This window comes from Lynx canadensis, chromosome D2, assembly GCF_007474595.2.
Source record: "Lynx canadensis isolate LIC74 chromosome D2, mLynCan4.pri.v2, whole genome shotgun sequence".
Classification (NCBI taxonomy): Eukaryota; Metazoa; Chordata; class Mammalia; order Carnivora; family Felidae; genus Lynx; species Lynx canadensis.
In genome coordinates this window covers 33256979-33273763 of record NC_044313.2, presented here as the reverse complement: position 1 = coordinate 33273763, position 16785 = coordinate 33256979, and the positions used below count along the sequence as shown (strand labels likewise).

General features: G+C 43.7%; 1 protein-coding gene across 1 annotated transcript in view; it reads left to right on the top strand.

The window, feature by feature from the left end:
- Window positions 1-16785, top strand: part of PLCE1 (phospholipase C epsilon 1) — a 197143-nt gene that overhangs the window by 162475 nt on the left and 17883 nt on the right. Inside the window, 5 exon segments of the mRNA XM_030334220.1 lie at window positions 715-846; window positions 3700-3990; window positions 8515-8678; window positions 9959-10220; window positions 13158-13276. Coding sequence (XP_030190080.1) covers window positions 715-846; window positions 3700-3990; window positions 8515-8678; window positions 9959-10220; window positions 13158-13276 — 968 coding nt within the window.

The window sequence follows — 16785 nt, the reverse complement described above, 5'->3', positions numbered from 1 at the left end:
AGTGGAATGGTTTGGAGGCGACTCTGGCTTCATTGGAGCTTTTAAATGACTCTTCCTGCACTGGAGCACGGTGTGCATTCATTCTCTCATTCAGCAAATATCTATTAAGTTCCTGCCACACACCAGGCACTGTGCCAGGCAGGAAGGGTCAGGCAACAGTAGGGCTGGGAGTGAGAAAGAGAAGCCAGGAAACATCATCATCATCCTAATGTATTTCCCATCAGACCTTCAGATTAACCCTGGGAGCGAGCTCCTATCACACCCATTTTGTAGGTAAGGAAACTGAGGAATGGAGAAGGTAGATGTTAAGGCAACCTCATACTGGCAAGAATTGAACCTAGACAATGTGCCGCTGAAGCTCCAGCTTTTAACCGGTCTTTCATCTCTCCAAGTTGAGTAATCAGGTTCTGAGAAATGTTGACTGGAGTGCTTTCTTTTCATGTAGCTTTTCAGAATCTTTCTGGTGCACATCCAAGTGGGTCTGTGTATGTGATTTTGTGATGATCATGCAGTTCTGGTCACATTTGTCTACAGAGAGAAAAGCTTTGCTATCATTCCCCGTTCTTATTAACTGTGCTAAAAATGCTAGTAGGTCTTCTGTCCTGGGGCTGCCAGGGAGTAGTAGGACTTCAAAATAAACAGTAACAGGGATGGAAAATGTCGAGTTCCTTGCTTGTAGTTTTTGGCTTATTTATTTTCATTTTATGGGAACAGGCCTGTCAACTCTAAATGCATCTGGCTCTAGCAGAGGAAAAGAAAGGAAAAGCAGGAAGTCCATTTTTGGCAACAATCCGGGCAGAATGAGCCCTGGGGAGACAGCATCGTTTAACAAAGCATCTGGAAAAAGTAAAGTCACCTTCTTGTAATATTTTGGCCTGATTCTGCATGCCGGATGATTCTGATATTTGACCGTCTAAGCACTTCCCTTGAACTTTTAATTTTTTTTTTCATGAATGTTTATGTGAAGTGTTAGGTTAAGTGTGGTACCAATATATTTAAATTATGAATTTACACTCTTAACTTCCTAAAAAATAACGTTTCACTAAAGACGTTCTAACAGTGTTTGCCTCAAAAGTAAAAATTGGAGCCACCTTGGAACATTCTAGTTGTTCTTGGAACTGTGCTCTTCATCCTTATAACTCCAGAAGATATATCCATTTTATTTCTAATTACTTTTTACTATGAAAGTAATAAATTCTCATAGTTAAAAACTCAAAACAGTTCGGAGTATTATTAAAATTCCTTTCCACTCTCAGTGTCCCAGTTCTCCTCCCCAGAGGTAATCACTGTTAAGTTTATTGTGTTTTGTTTAAGAAAAATAAGATTCTTTTTAAGATAATCCAAACGGATATAACTGAACATAGTTGGACTATTTTTTTCTCTAGGTAAAATTTGTATATAACGTATATATTAGTTTCAGGTGTACAACATAGTAATTTGATCTTTAATATACACGACAAAGTGATCCTAACAATAAATCTAGTTATCATCCATCACTGTACGCTTAACCCCCTTCACCCATTTCACCACCCCCCAACCCCCTTCCGCTCTGATAACTACCAATCAGTTCTCTGTATCTGGGAGCTTTGCTTTGTTTTATGTGTTTGTTTTGTTTTGTTATATTCCACGTGTAAGCGAAATCATGTGGTATTTGTCTTTCTCTCTCTTATTTCAGTATTATCATACCTTCAAAATCCATCCATGTTGTTACAAATGGCAGGATTTCCTTAATTTTTATGGCTGAGTAGTATTCCATGATACATACACACACACACACACACACGTATATATACATGTATGTATACATATATACATGTGTGTGTATATACGTATATATATTTATATATATACGTATATACACACATATGTATATGTGTATATATACATACACATATGCATGTATATGTGTATACACATGTATGTATATGTATATACACATGTGTACATATATACACATGTGTGTACATATGTGTGTGCATATACATGCGTGTGTGTATACATATACATACATGTGTGTATATACACACATGTGTGTATACACACACATACATGTATGTATATATGTATATATATATATATAATGTTTTCCTTATCCATTCATCCTTCATCCTTCAATGGACTGGACATTTAGGTTGTTTCCGTATCTTGGCTATTGTAGATAATGGTGCAGTGAACACTGGGGTACATATATCCTTTTGAATTAATGTTTTTATTTTCTTCAGATAAATACCCAGAAACAGTATAGCTGGATCATATGGTATTTCTATCTTTAATTTTTTGAGGAAGTTCCGTACTGTTTTCCACAGTGGCTGCACCAGCTTTCTCCCACTAACAGTGCACGAGTGTTCCCTTTCTCCACTGTTTACTCTCCCACTGCTGTTATTTCTTGTCTTTTTGATACTAGCCTTTCTGACAGGCGTGAAGTGGTATCTCACTGTGGTTTGGGTTGCATTTCCGTGGTGATTACTGACATCGCTCATCTCATGTGCTTGTTGGCCATCTATAGATCTTCTTTGGAAAAATGTCTGCTTCAATCTTCTGCCCATTTGTTAATGAAATTGGTTGTTTAGCTTTTGAGTTATTTGAGTTCTATATACACTTTAGATATAACACATTTAGATATTTGGATAAAAGATTTGCAAATATTTCCTCCTATTCAGTAGGTTGCCTTTTCTTTTTATTGATGGCTTCCTTTGCTATGCAGAAGCACTTCAGTTTGATGTAGTCCCACTTGTTTACTTCTCCTTTTGTTGCCTTTAATGTTGGAGTCAGACCCAGGAATTCAAGGCCACGCACGACTAACATCAGGAAGCTCACTGCCTTTGTTTTCTTTTAAGAGTTGTGTATTTTCAGGTCTTACATTCAAGTCTTTAATCCATTTCAAGTTAATTCTTTGTGTATGGTGTAAGACAGTGGTCTAGTTTCATTCTTTTGCATGTGGCCATCCAGTTTTCCCAACACCATTTATTGAAGAGATGATCCTTTCCCTATTGTGTATTCTTGGCTCCTTTGTCATAAATTAAAGGGCCATATATATGTGGGCTTATTTCTGGGCTCTCTATTCTGTTCCATTGATCTATGTGTCTATTTTTATGCCAGTACCATATTGTTTTGATTACTATACTTTGTAGTAGAGTTTAAAATCAGGGAGACTTGTATAACCTCTATACTTGCTGTAACTTTCCTCATGGCTTTCTATATATTTGTCTACCTTATTGTCCTTAGTGCCTCTGTGGTATTATTCCATTGTGTGGATATATTGTCGTTTATTTAATCACTACCTCACTGGTAGAACATTTAGGTTGCTTCCTGGATTGTGGTGGTGGTGGTGATGGTGGTGGTTTTGGAGTTTTTGGGTTTTGTTTTGTTATTTAAAAACAGAACAAAACAAAACAACGCTAGAGTGAACACCCTTGGGCATACATTGTGCCTTTGTGCAAATGTATCCACAGAATACATGAGGTACATAGGCAAGGACTTTCAGGCTTTTGATTTAAATTGGTGTGGCCACAGTCATCTTAAAACTCAATAGCTCTCAATTTGTTTCAAGGTGGTAGACTAACTCACGAGGAAAAGGCAAGATGTACTCCAATGTATTATGTGTTATGATTGCCCGCGGGGATGTTGTTCAGGTTTTATCTTTCTAAAATATTTAAAGTTTTCTGCACTAATCTGAGGCTAATCTTTTGGGGGGTTTAGGTTCCTGTGAAGGAATGCGACAGGCCTGGGAGGAATCTTCTTCCCCCCTCAATCCAACCACATCCCTCAGCGCTATCATTAGAACTCCCAAATGTTACCATATCTCCTCGCTGAATGAAAATGCCGCCAAACGTCTGTGTCGCAGGTATTCTCAGAAACTGATCCAGCACACCGCCTGTCAGCTGCTGAGGACTTACCCGGCTGCCACTCGCATCGACTCCTCCAACCCCAATCCCCTCATGTTCTGGCTCCATGGGATACAGCTCGTGGCGCTCAACTACCAGACAGATGGTAATGGGCCTGCTTCACCCAGAAGGGTGCCTCCCCACCTCTCTCCTCTGCCTCTTATATTTCAGTAAATATAGTTCAGCAAACAAGATTGTTTGAAGGGGCAGGACTCCAGACTGGGGCACACCGGATGTGAGGGTTAAAGTACAGATGACCAAAAACAGAAGTGAATTTGATATGGAATTGTGCCCTTGATGTTTCGATTAAGACGATAGATAAAGGGGCTCCCAGGTGGCTGAGTCGGTTAAGTGCCTGACCCTTGATTTCAGCTCTGGTCATGATCTCACAGTTTGTGAGTTCAAGCCCTGAGTCAGGCCCTGCACTGACAGCGTGGAGCCTGCTTGGGATTCTCTCTCCCCTTCCTCTCTGCCCCTCTCCCATTCATTCTCTCTCTCTGTCTCTCTCTCTCTCAAAAAAAAAGACAATAAAGACCATGAGGGGACCCCTAAAGTTCTTCTGTTCCTGCCTCCTTCTTGTTTTCAATTTTTTTAAGTTTATTTATTTTGAGAGAGGCAGAGACAGCATGAGTCGGGGAGGGGCAGAGAGAGAGCAAGAGAGAGAATCCCAAGGAGGCTCCACACTGTCATTGCAGAGCCTGACATGGGGCTCGAACTCATGAAACCCTGAGATCATGACCTGAGCCAAAACCCAGAGCTGGATGCTTAACTGTCTGAGCCACCCAGGTGCCCCCCTGCTGCCTTTTTAAAGTACTTTTTAAACTTATGACTCCTTTTGACAGCACTCTGTCCAGTTTGCTTTTAAAGGTGTTTGGGGGCAGAGATTTCCTAACATGCCTTAGTAAGTTCTCTTGCTAAGCTCTTGTTCTTGCAGTCAAAAAGTAGTGTTGCTCCAAACACTTTGCAAGTTAGAAGCATTTTAGCTTCTTCTCTTCCCTTTGAGACTGAAATAAATAATGTTCAGTGCCCTAGACGTGGCTACCACGGGGAAAACAAATACGTGAACCACCTGAACAGAGAACGTAGTGTGTGTGTTTCTCCACTGTGGATGGGACTCCTAACAGAGTAACTGAGGAGTAAACTCCAGGTAGCAGCTGCCGTTTATGGCATGCTCACTGTGTACCAGGCACCTCGCTGCATTCTTGACCCCTATTCTCTCATTTAATCCCTGCCACAACCCTAAGAGGGGGGTCCCTTTATGATGTCCATTTCTCAGATGAGCAAACCAAGGCACAGAGCAGTTACTTTGCTCAAGGTTACAGAATGACTAATAATAATAGATACAAGGACTCTGGGAGTTCAGAGGGTAAAGTGTTTTGTCTCCACTTGGTTATGGGGGAAAGAAGGGAGCTGCAGAAGACGAAGAAAAAATAGAGGAAGAATGTTTCCTAAAAGCTCACTGGAAAACCAGTCTCTCCTTCGAATAGTCAAGCAACATTCTCGTTCCTCTCATGAGCACTGAATCAGATCCCAGCTAGCTGTGCTGACCCATCAACCAAAGCATAGCCCTGTCTTCAGCCAAGGTTAAACCCCAGCCTTCGCCCTGGGACCACCTAGCAACCTTGCACAGGTGCCAACAGTGTCTACTTGTGGCTGACCCCACAGATGTATGGTCAGAGACATCAGTCATATTTTTGTGCCCTTTAATATTTGTTTCTCTCAATTGATATTAAGTAAGTCGGCACAAGTGAAGTACCATACCAAACGCAGTGCTTGGCACGTAGAAAACATTCCACGAACATTAACCATCATAAGTGTTTTTTGATAAGTTATGAAAACAGTATGATTTGGACTCACAAGTGGAAATAATAATGAAATATCTTCAGAGTTGTAAAAATTTCTCTTCGATCTGTCCCAAGAGGCTTGTGGGTTCACATCTCTGGCCCTGTCCTTAGCCCTGTGTCCACTGGTCCCCTCGGTTGTTATAACACTGAAATATTTAAGTCAACTGAAATAACTAGCAAAGTGGTTTTCTCAAGGAAATGAAAACGCATCTGGTTTGGGATGTGTCCTTCTTCCTGAAGCGCCAAGGCTGCCGCAGACATCCTGGCTCCACTGATGGCAAAGGGAGCTGTGGCTGAGGGGGACCCGGGAATTGCCCCTCCTTGACCCACCTCGCGCTCTGAAACACACACTGAGGCTGCTGGTGGGCCTCCACTCACCCCTGCAGGCTTTTCCTCTCTCCCACATCAATGCCATCACCCTCATTGACTGAGAGGGATGATGGGGTTACACAGATTCAGGCACACTGTTTCACTTAATGGATACAGGAGTTTTTAAAATTACAGCTCTAGATGAAGTTCTGAGACCAGCCCTAGGGGGCAGTGGGAGAACTAGATTGGAGGCCCCGCCTTTATTCTAACAAAGCAGCTCCACGTGGATCTGTTTTACGTATGGGATCGCCAAGTGAGATTTTAGTTAAGAAAAAGTGCTTTAAAGTTTGGGAAAGCAGGCTGCCTGGCTGGCTCAGTCAGTGTGTGACTTGATCTTGGGGTTGTGAGTGTGAGCCCCACGTTGGGTGTGGAGCCTACTTAAAACAAACAAAAAGGAGAATACAAGTTTTGAAAAGCTGCAAGGATAGATACATTGCTAATGGAATCAGACTTCAAACCCAAATGGGTGTCGACATCATGATATAATTTAATATTTTAATTTATTGAGCACCTTCTATGTGCCAGATGCTGGGGTAGGGACCTTTACACATTATCTCATTTTTAAAAATTTTTTTTAATGTTTTATTTATTTTTGAGAGAGAGGGAGAGTACGAGTGGGGGAGGGGCAGATAGAAAGGGAGACACAGAATCCCAAACAGGCTCCAGGCTCTGAGCTATCAGCACAGAGCCCAACGCGGGGCTCAAACTCATGAACCACTAGATCATGACCGGAGCCGAAGTTGGACACTTAACCATCTGAGCTGCCCAGGTGCCCCTTGTCTCATTTATCTTTATGACACCCTCATGAGGTATACGTTATATGGCTCCAGCAGTTAAGACTGGGTAGTTAAGATAATATACATTATGCAGTTCGGTAGTTAAGATGGGTCAGGCTGAGTTTGAACACTAGCATTCACCACTTTCTAGCCATGTGCCTTGGGTTTTGTCATATCTTATGCCTCAGTTTCCTCATCTCTAAAAATGAAAATACTAAAATAAGGCAATAAGCCACCTCATGGGTTATGGAGGCACTGGTGCACCCAAAGTGCTTAGAACAGGTGCTAGTGCATGGAAAGGGTGCAGTAAGTATGAGCTGCTCTAATTTTGTTAGTCATATTTATCCATTTCACATTTACCAACTGCGTGGGCTAGTTTGCTTCCCTCTGTAGCCTCAGTGAATTAATCACATGGGGACTGGATGGGCCTGAGAGGAGGGGTCCAGTGTGCTAATTTTGTAGATAAGCAGGCTGAGGCCCCAGGAGCTCTCATGTGTCTAAGACATCTTCCCCCCAGAATTCCTGTACATGACCCTGGCCAGCTCCCCCCCACACCAGTAAAGGCCAACTTCTTATCGCTCCACGGTGCTTACCACACTTTTCCTTGATGTTGGTCCATGTAGCAAAGTTCACTCTGCACATGGGAGGAATCTAGCAGAGGGAACATTTGTCAGGTGTGTCTCATAAACTTTTTGCTCATTTGGGCAACTTTGTGCAGACTTGTGCCATCAGATGAGCATTTGAATGTGCAGGGATCCGATCGTTCACCAAAGACCCGTACCAAATAAATTTTGGCCACAAAAGACTGTTGTAAAAGTTCCCAGCATTTGTGATTGAGGAGACTGTGGATATGATGTGAATCACATGTGATAATGGTTTGTTTCCTATTGAACCGCCATTTTTAAAAAAGAGATAGAGGGGCACCTGGGTGGCTCAGTCGGGTAAGCATCTGACTTCAGCTCAGGTCATGATCTCATGGTTCATAGTTCGAACCCTACATTGGGCTCTGTGCTGACAGTTCAGAGCCTGGAGCCTGCTGGGGATTCCGTGTCTCTCTCTCTGCCCCTCCCCAACTCGTGCTCTGTTTCTCTGTCTCTCAAAAATAAATAAATATGAAAAATTGTTTTAATTAAAAAAAAGAGGTAGAAGCATAGCAATTTATGGGTTGAAATAGAAATTCAAAGACAAGGTATGTTTTTCTGGCTATTCTCCTAGCCTTTCTTGTATTATTAAGATTTTATCTAATATTTGAAAAAGCAAGAATTGTTCACACAATTGTCTGCATGGCTTAGCATTGGGGATAAGACAATCCTTTTTTTTTCTAAAGTTCAGTATAAAATGAGGTGTTCAAAGATTTTTCTGGATGGATGTTGTGAATTTTTATTTATAAGAGTTTTTAGGTGGCAGAACACGGGATGGAGCATGAGCTCCATGAAGACAGATTTCAAGCCTTGTTAGCAGCTATATCCTGGGTGCATAACACTACCTGGCACAGAGTAGGTACTCAGTCTATGCAATGAATGGATGGCTATCTCTTCTTCATACTTCAGCTTAGGGGAAATTGATGCAGATTTCTTTTGAACTTTAAAGTAAATGTATAGGATGACACGTGAGCCAAACAATATTGACTTTATTTTGCAGATCTCCCTTTACATTTAAATGCTGCCATGTTTGAAGCCAACGGTGGGTGTGGTTATGTTTTGAAACCCCCAGTTCTGTGGGACAAGAACTGTCCCATGTATCAGAAGTTCTCTCCCTTAGAAAGAGATCTGGACAACATGGAGCCTGCCATCTACTCCTTAACTGTAAGTATGGCCCCAGTTGTCAGAATCTAGTAAGGTCTGCAAGCCTTCATGAATATGAACTGGTTTTGAATTCAAGGCATTACAAAGGTCTTGTATCACCATTTTGTTCATGCAGATTTAGTTCCCCAAAGCATTTTTTCATCCTCTCAGGAAGCAGTGGCTATGGTTTATATATGCTGTCACCAGACCCTCTATTTGCCAGAGTCAGTAGGTGGAGTTTTGAGGTCCCTGCTTCACCTGCAAACTGATGATAGGAATTCTGTCCTCCAGGCCCCGGGAATCATAACTGTGCATGGATCCCATAAAAGTTGAGCTCCTGGTTAGAGCAGGTCATGTTACACTCTGACAAGTTCTCATAAGATCAGACAGGCATCAATATATGAAGCAACTACATATCTTTCCTCCTTACAGCTTAACCTTTATCACTCCTGGGCTTCTCCTTACTCCTTTACTCCTTTAACTACCTAATTGTCAGAACTCCACAGGCTGCCCCTAACAACTCAGCCCCAGTAGCTCATCACCCAACCTTATTCCCTGTTCTTTCACTCCCACTCAGCTGATAGACCACCACTGGATGGTGATAGGAAAGACAGAAAGGGAGAAAGTTACCTCTTCTCTCCATTATCATATTTGGTCTGACTTGCTGCAAACAAAGAATGCCAAACAGCCTCTGCTCATGACACCTCAGAGCCCTGGGAGAGCCAACTCACAGACCTTCCACCTCCCACACGGTTTTTCTCTCTCCTGAAGACTAGGGCAGTGGCCCCTTTCTGTTTGACCATTTCAGCTGGACTCGAGTATAATTCCGTCTACTTACAGAAGGCTATGGATTAATTTTTAACAACATTCCCTGTGACTTGGTCCAAAACGAACTGTTGAAGAAAAAGATTTGAGGTATATCAAATATATACACCTAAAACGTTTTGAACAGAATGTTAGTAACCATTTCTCAGATTGTGTACGGTCTCCTTTCCTCCTGCCTCCTTGAGAAACTTAATCATCTTAACGGCTTGGTTTTTGAAGATCTTTGAACATCTTTACAGTTGAAAGGTTATCTTCAGGTGAATGCTGTTGACAAAATAGGCTTTCACATGACTCCAGTCATGTGATTACCTGATTATAATCACTTGTTTTTTCTTTTTAGCAACTTTGTTAACCATGTACCCCTTCCATTCTAGAATGTTCTTTGTCTTTCTTGGTGGAGGGAAGCAGTAAGGTACAGAGGTTGCTTTGTTTCTTTCGTGTCTTCAGTGACTTCGATCCTTTTTTCCTTGCCTCAGATTGTCTCTGGTCAAAACGTGTGCCCGAGTAGCAGCACAGGAAGCCCGTGTATCGAAGTCGATGTGCTGGGCATGCCCCTGGACAGCTGCCATTTCCGCACAAAGCCCATCCACCGGAACACTCTGAACCCCATGTGGAATGAACAGTTTCTCTTCCGGGTTCACTTTGAAGATCTCGTATTTCTTCGTTTTGCCGTTGTGGAAAACAACAGCTCAGCTGTAACTGCTCAGAGAATCATCCCACTCAAGGCTTTAAAACGAGGTAGAACAAAATTCTCAAAATGCTAATAATTATAATGGCTAAGTGATGGATGCCTTGGGGTTCATGATGTTCTTCTCTCTCCTTGTGTGTATGTCTGGAATTTCCATAGTACAAAGTTAAAATAAGAGGCATAAAGGGGGCGCCTGGGTGACTCAGTCAGTTAAGCGTCCGGCTCTGGCTCAGGTCATGATCTCACAATACATGAGTTCAAGCCCCGCATTGGGTTCTGTGCTGACAGCTCAGAACCTGGAGCCTGCTTCAGATTCTGTCTCCATCTCTCTCTACCCCTCCCCCACATTGCACTCTGTTCTCTCTCTCTCTCAAAAATAAATAAACATTAAAAATAATAAGAGGCATGAAGAAATGATACAGATTTGAACACTGTTTGATCACATCTCAAAAGAGATTTTTACATTATCCTAAAATCAGAGGTGTTGACAACATCCCATGGAGTGTGTGCTCTCCCTCTGCTGGTGTGGGGAGGAGCTGTGCTCCTATTCCTGCACACCCCTTCCTAGTAGCAGCCGCTGCACCCCTGGCATGTTTAAAGCAAGGACTGACGTTAGGAGAGGGGCCTGGGGTTCAGAGGTGCTGCCTAGCTGGCTCAGTCAGTGACTGGCTCAGCATGTGACTCTTGATCTCAGGATCTTGAGTTCAAACCCCACATTGGGTGTAGAGCTTACTTTTAAAAAATTTAAAAGTGAAGCACCTGGGTGTCTCAGTTGGTTAAGTTGGTTGATTTTGGCTCACCGTTTGTGGGTTCGAGCCTCACGTTGGTTTCCATGCTGACAGTGCAGAGCCTGCTTGGAATATTCTCTCTCTCTCTCTCTCTCTCACTCACTCTCAAAATAAATAAACTTAAAAAAAATTTTTTTAATAAAAAAAAGGAAAAGAAAGAAAGCCTGAGAGAAGGAGGGCTGGGATGCTCTCATGGCACGTCCAGGGTTGGAAGCTGGAGGTGGGTGTTGGGGGCAGAGCAGGGCAGATGGAGAATCCTGAGTAAAGGCCAGAGCTGTTGGCCTGATGTGGTTCGGCTTTGCCAAAGCACTTGTGGAACTTCAGCTTGTTGTCCAGTGGGCATGGCTGCACCTTGCTCCTCAAACACTGATGCATGTCAGGGTCTCCTGGGACTCGTGGTAGTGAAATGCAGATTCTGATGCGGTAGGTCTGAGGGTGCGGGGGCTTGAGAGTCTGCATTTCTAACAAGCTCCCAGGGATGCTGACCCTACTGGCCTACTTTGAGTACCAAGGTGCTAGCGCCTTCTTCCACCACCACACTCAAAGCGCCGAACTCTGACTTCCACGAACACATTACAGTCTCCTGCATTTTGTCCTCTTCCTGTTTTTCTTCTCCACTGTGCAAGTAGCACATGGCCACTGCCCTAGTCAGCTCGGGTTGCTGAAACAAAACACCACAGACTGGAGGCTTAAACGGCAGACATTTATTTTCTCACAGTTCTGGAGATGGAGGTGATGGCAGGGTTGGTTTCTCCCAAGGCCCCTCTCCTTGGCTGGCAGACAGCCACCTTCTCGCTGTGTCCTCACGTGGTTGTCCCTGAGACTGTGTGCAGGCACCTGGTGTCTCTCTCTTCTTATAAGGACACCGGTCATATTGGCTTAGGGCTCACCCTACTTACCCATTATGACTTCATTGAGGGCCCTAACCCTCTTTAAAAGACCCATCTCCAGGGATGCCTGGGTGGCTCAATCAGTTGAGTGTCCAACTCTTGATTTCACCTCAGACCATGATCCCAGGGTCGTGGGATCAAGTCCCAAATCGGACTCTGTGCTGACAGCAAGGAACCTGCTTGAGATTCTCTCTGTCTCTCTCTGCCTGCCCCTCCCCCACTCACACTGTTTCTCTCTCTCTCTCTCTCTCTCTCTCTCTCTCTCAAAATAAATAAATAATTTTTTTAAAAGCCCCATCTTCAGATACAGGCACATTCCAAAGTACTGAGAGTTAGAGCTTCAACATGAGAATTTGGAGAGGACACAATTCAGTTCATAACAGTTATTACAGAATTATGAGAAAGCACAGAGAAGCAAAAACGTTTCTTTTGAATTATCCATTTTCCATCTCTCCAAAATAATCACTTTTGGTATATTTCTTTTGTAGGCTTTATTTCTCTGCCCATGTATTTACATATTATATGTAATAGACATATAATGTATATTTTTAATAAATAGGCTTTCTACTGATCTTAGTGTCTTGCATCTCACTGGTTTTCATTCGTAATGTATGTAGTGAGCAACTTTTTAAAAAAAATTTTTTTTGATGTTTATTTATTTTGGAGGGGGGAGGGCAGAGAGAGTGGGGGGGGACACAGAATCCGAAGCAGGCTCCAGGCTCTGAACTGTCAGCACAGAGCCCAACACAGGACTCAAACCCACAGACCGTGAGATCATGACCTGAGCCGAAGTCGGATGCTTAACCGATTAAGCCACTCAGGTGCCCCTGTAGTGAGCAACTTTTTCTGTTGGTAGCTATGCATCTTCATTAGCACTTTCACTGGCTGCACGTTATTCCATGTTATATTGGTACAAACAGTCACGCCATAGCTTACTTTCCCAACTCCGTGTTGTTAGAATACCGCATTGTCACTAAGAGGGAATATTTGTAAAACAGTGACTGTAGATGATATCAAAATGATCAGATTTTCCTACTGTATTTTGTTTGAGTTTAAGATATTCTGCTTGAGTCTAAGTTAAAAATAGCACCTGAACAAGTTAGTTACCATAAGGTGACCCAAAACTGTCCCCAGGAGCAGCAGTCTCGATGAAAAGGTGTCTGTCTGCTGGTTGCATGCCCACTGCCACTCCCTGCCCATCGGAAGACCTGATTTCCGCCTACCCTTTATTGACCTCCCTGGGTTACCTTCTTTGCAGAGCTCTGCAGTGCATAGCTAACAAGCTTTCCCCAATTCTGCATTATTCCAGGATATCGACATCTTCAGCTGCGAAATCTCCACAATGAAGTCTTGGAAATCTCTAGTTTATTCATAAACAGTAGGAGGATGGAAGAAAATTCCTCCAGCAGCACCACGCCGGCCTCTTTGGTAACTAAGTTCTATTTCACTCAGCATATTTGCAGGGATCGCTACACTAGGGATAGATAGGCTTTCTTGTGGCACAGGAACCTGGTCAGTTAGAGTTATTAATTAGGTAGCAATGGAAATAATGACAACAACAGTAACGGCTGGCACTTGACACTTTCTAAGCACTTTACAACTATACTAATTCAGTTAATCCTGTCAGTAACTTTGTGAAATAGCTACGGTATCCTCTCCATTCCATACAGATGAGGAAGGTCAGAGCTAAGTATATCTAGGTCACACAGCTATAAACCCGTTACTGTAGTGCCAAAGCCCATACTCTTTTTTTTTTTGTAATGTTTACTTTATTATTTTTGAGGGACAGAGTGCAAGCCAGGGAGAGGCAGAGAGAGAAGGGGACAGAAGATCCGAAGCAGGCTCCACGCTGACAGCAGCGAGCCTGATGTGGGGCTCAAACTCACGAGCCGTGAGATCATGACCTGAGCTGAAGTCAGATGCTCAACTGACTGGCCACCCAGGTGCCCCCAAAGCCCACACTCTTAATGAGTGCATTATAGGCCTGCCAGGGAGATGAACCCAAAATAACAACATGGGGAAAAGACTAATTAAGCAAAGGTTGGGGAGATGCAGAATTGGCTCTCTTGGAAATGGGAAAGGAACGCCACAGAAACGGTCACTATTACAGAATCTGTCTCTTAACAAGTTCCCTAGGTAAGGTCCATACCATTGAAGTTTGAGGACCACTGGGCCAGTACCCACCCCAGTAATGCAAGGTTGTTTATTTAAACAAGTACCACTGCTTTAATTAACTGGTTGATTCCATTATTTGATGTTTAGAAATTAACTTAAAATGAGGGGCATCTGGGTGGCTCAGTAGGTTAAGCTTCCAACTCTTGGTTTCAGCTCAGGTCATGATCTCACAGTTCATGAGTTTGAGCCTCACATCAGGCTCTGCACTGACAGCACGAAGCCTGCTTGGGATTCTCCCTCTCCCTCTCTTTATCTGCCCCTCCCCCCTCAAAATAAATAAATAAACTTTAAAAAATACTAATAACAGGGGCGCCTGGGTGGCTCAGTCAGTTGAGCGTCCAACTTCAGCTAGGGTCATGATCTCACAGTTCATGGGTTTGGGCCCCGCATTGGGCTATGTGCTGACAGCTCAGAGCCTGGAGTCTGGTTTGGATTCTGTGTCTCCCTCTCTCTCTGCCCCTCCCCCGCTCATGCTCACTCTCTCTCTCTCAAAAAATAAACATTAAAAAAAATTGTTTAATAATAATAACAATAGAAGGGTGTCCATTGATTACCTCTTTACATGTTTAATATAACCTGTTCACCGTTGTGTCAATCTTATACTTCAACATAGTGCTAACAATCTGTGGAAAGGCACCCCGTATGCTCACAAATGGCGCTGGCTCGACCACTGCCATGGCCACCCATAATTCACCCAACTTTCTTCTCTGCTGTTCTTCCCCTCACCTCATCGGTGTCATCTCTCTCTCCATCCTGACCTCATTTTCTCAGGTTCTCCTCCTTTTCCCTTCAGTGTGTGGCCAAAGTTGAGAACAACACTTGGCCAAGGTAGAGAAAGGTGTTGCCTCTACTTGTGCAGAGGACTGGGAAGCAGAGACAGGGCTGCCTAGGTATGGAAGGGCAAGAATCAGCTTTCACAAAGGGGAAGCAGAGCTTAGTGCCTGATTCTGGCTCAGTTTGCCTCGATACTTATTAGCACTGAAGATTCCACACATGCCATCGATGAACCATTTTTCCTCACAACACTTCTGACACCAAATGCATTGTGTATTTTCTTACACTGCTTCAACTCTGACAGCAGCTGGGTGTCCTGCCTTTCAATTTAATTCTGACAGGGTCTACCTGGAGTTAGCATCAGGTCCCAGAGTTAAGGGCTCAGTCCTATGGGACTGTCCCCACTTCAGGTGTCAGTGGCAAGTCCCAGGTTGTCACTGGTACTTCTGACTGACCAGCTATAAATTCAGGAGGTTTCCACAAACCCCTCCTCAGGCTCAGGAATTTTGTAGAATGACTCGGAGAACTCAGAAACGTGCTTTACTGTTACCAGTTTATTATAAGGACACAACGCAAGAGAAGTCCGATGGAAGAAAAATATAGGGCAAAGGGGGTGTGAGGCCTCCGGCATCTCAATGTGTTCACCAACACAGAAGCTCTCGGAACCCCACCTTTTAGCGGTTTTAATGGAGCTGTATTGAAAAGGCATGATTGAGTATGTCATAGCCCATTGGTGAGTGACTCAACTCTCGGTAACGTCCCCCTCCCTGGAAGCCCCAGGTGGTGCTGAAAGTTCCCACCATCTGATCCCACCTCGGTCTTTCCAGTGAGCACCTCCCATCCTGAAGCTGTCTAGGGGCCTCCAGCCATCGGCCATCTCATAACATGCAGGGAACACTCATCGCTGCAGAGGTTCCAAGGGAGATGCGTGCCAGCGACTGTGAACAAAGACCAAATATTTATTTTTTATTGTACCACACCAGGCCATCCCTGGGTCCCAGGCAGCAGCAACACGTATGTGTTCTTTGACCACTGAAGTCATCACCCTCCATTGCTCAAGCCAATAACAGAAGATCATCCTGGACTTCTCCCTCCCTCTCACTGCCCCTTTAAGACTTGATAAGTCTATCTCCTTAGTGGTTTTCAAATCCATTCATCTCTGTCCATCACTACTGCTTTGACCCTCATCCATTCGCACCTGGCTCATGGCAGTGAGTTTCTAACTGGCCTCTCCCTCTGAGCTTGAACCCCTCTGTCTGTCTGCTTAGCCACATCTAACTAAAACCTAAATCTGATCATGTCACTCCTGTGTTAGAAGCCCTTCCTTGGTTCTCCACTTCTGTCAGAGTAAAATTTATACATGGACTGGGCAGAGACTCTGGGAAAACAGTGAGCTTATGAGTCATTTAAAGGGGCAGCCACTACCCTGCTGTCAGCCCCAGCTGCTGGTTGCCATGCAGTGTGGCCTGATCTTCTGGTTTCCAAGAGAGTCAGGACATCTGGACTTGCATAACTGTTGGCAGTGATTTCAGCTTCCAAAAAATACAGTGCAGGCTAAACCATATAATTGAAATGTGCATTTTATGGTATACAAATCATATCTCAATAAAATGCATTAAATAATAGAAACACAGTGTGCAAGCAAAATAAAACAGCCAACTCCTTCCCCAAATAAAAATAAAGTACAAGTTCAATGAAACACTTAGGGCCTTGGGTCACTATTCCGCTCTCAGTGTAGCTCTTCTGGCCAGTTAGGAAGAGGCATGCATGATTGTGCACCTGCTGGCTTCTCCAGCAACCCCCTCCACACCCCAGTCACGGAGCTTGTGGAGGCTCCCAGAATCCCCTGCTTCAGGCCACCTCCAAGCCTTTGCACACAGGCTGCATCAATATTTGGGGTGTTCTTGTCCCACTCTCCATCTTCTAAGTCACACTGGACCTTCAAGATTTAGTTCAGATGATACCATTTTTAGGAGGTGCTCTCTGCT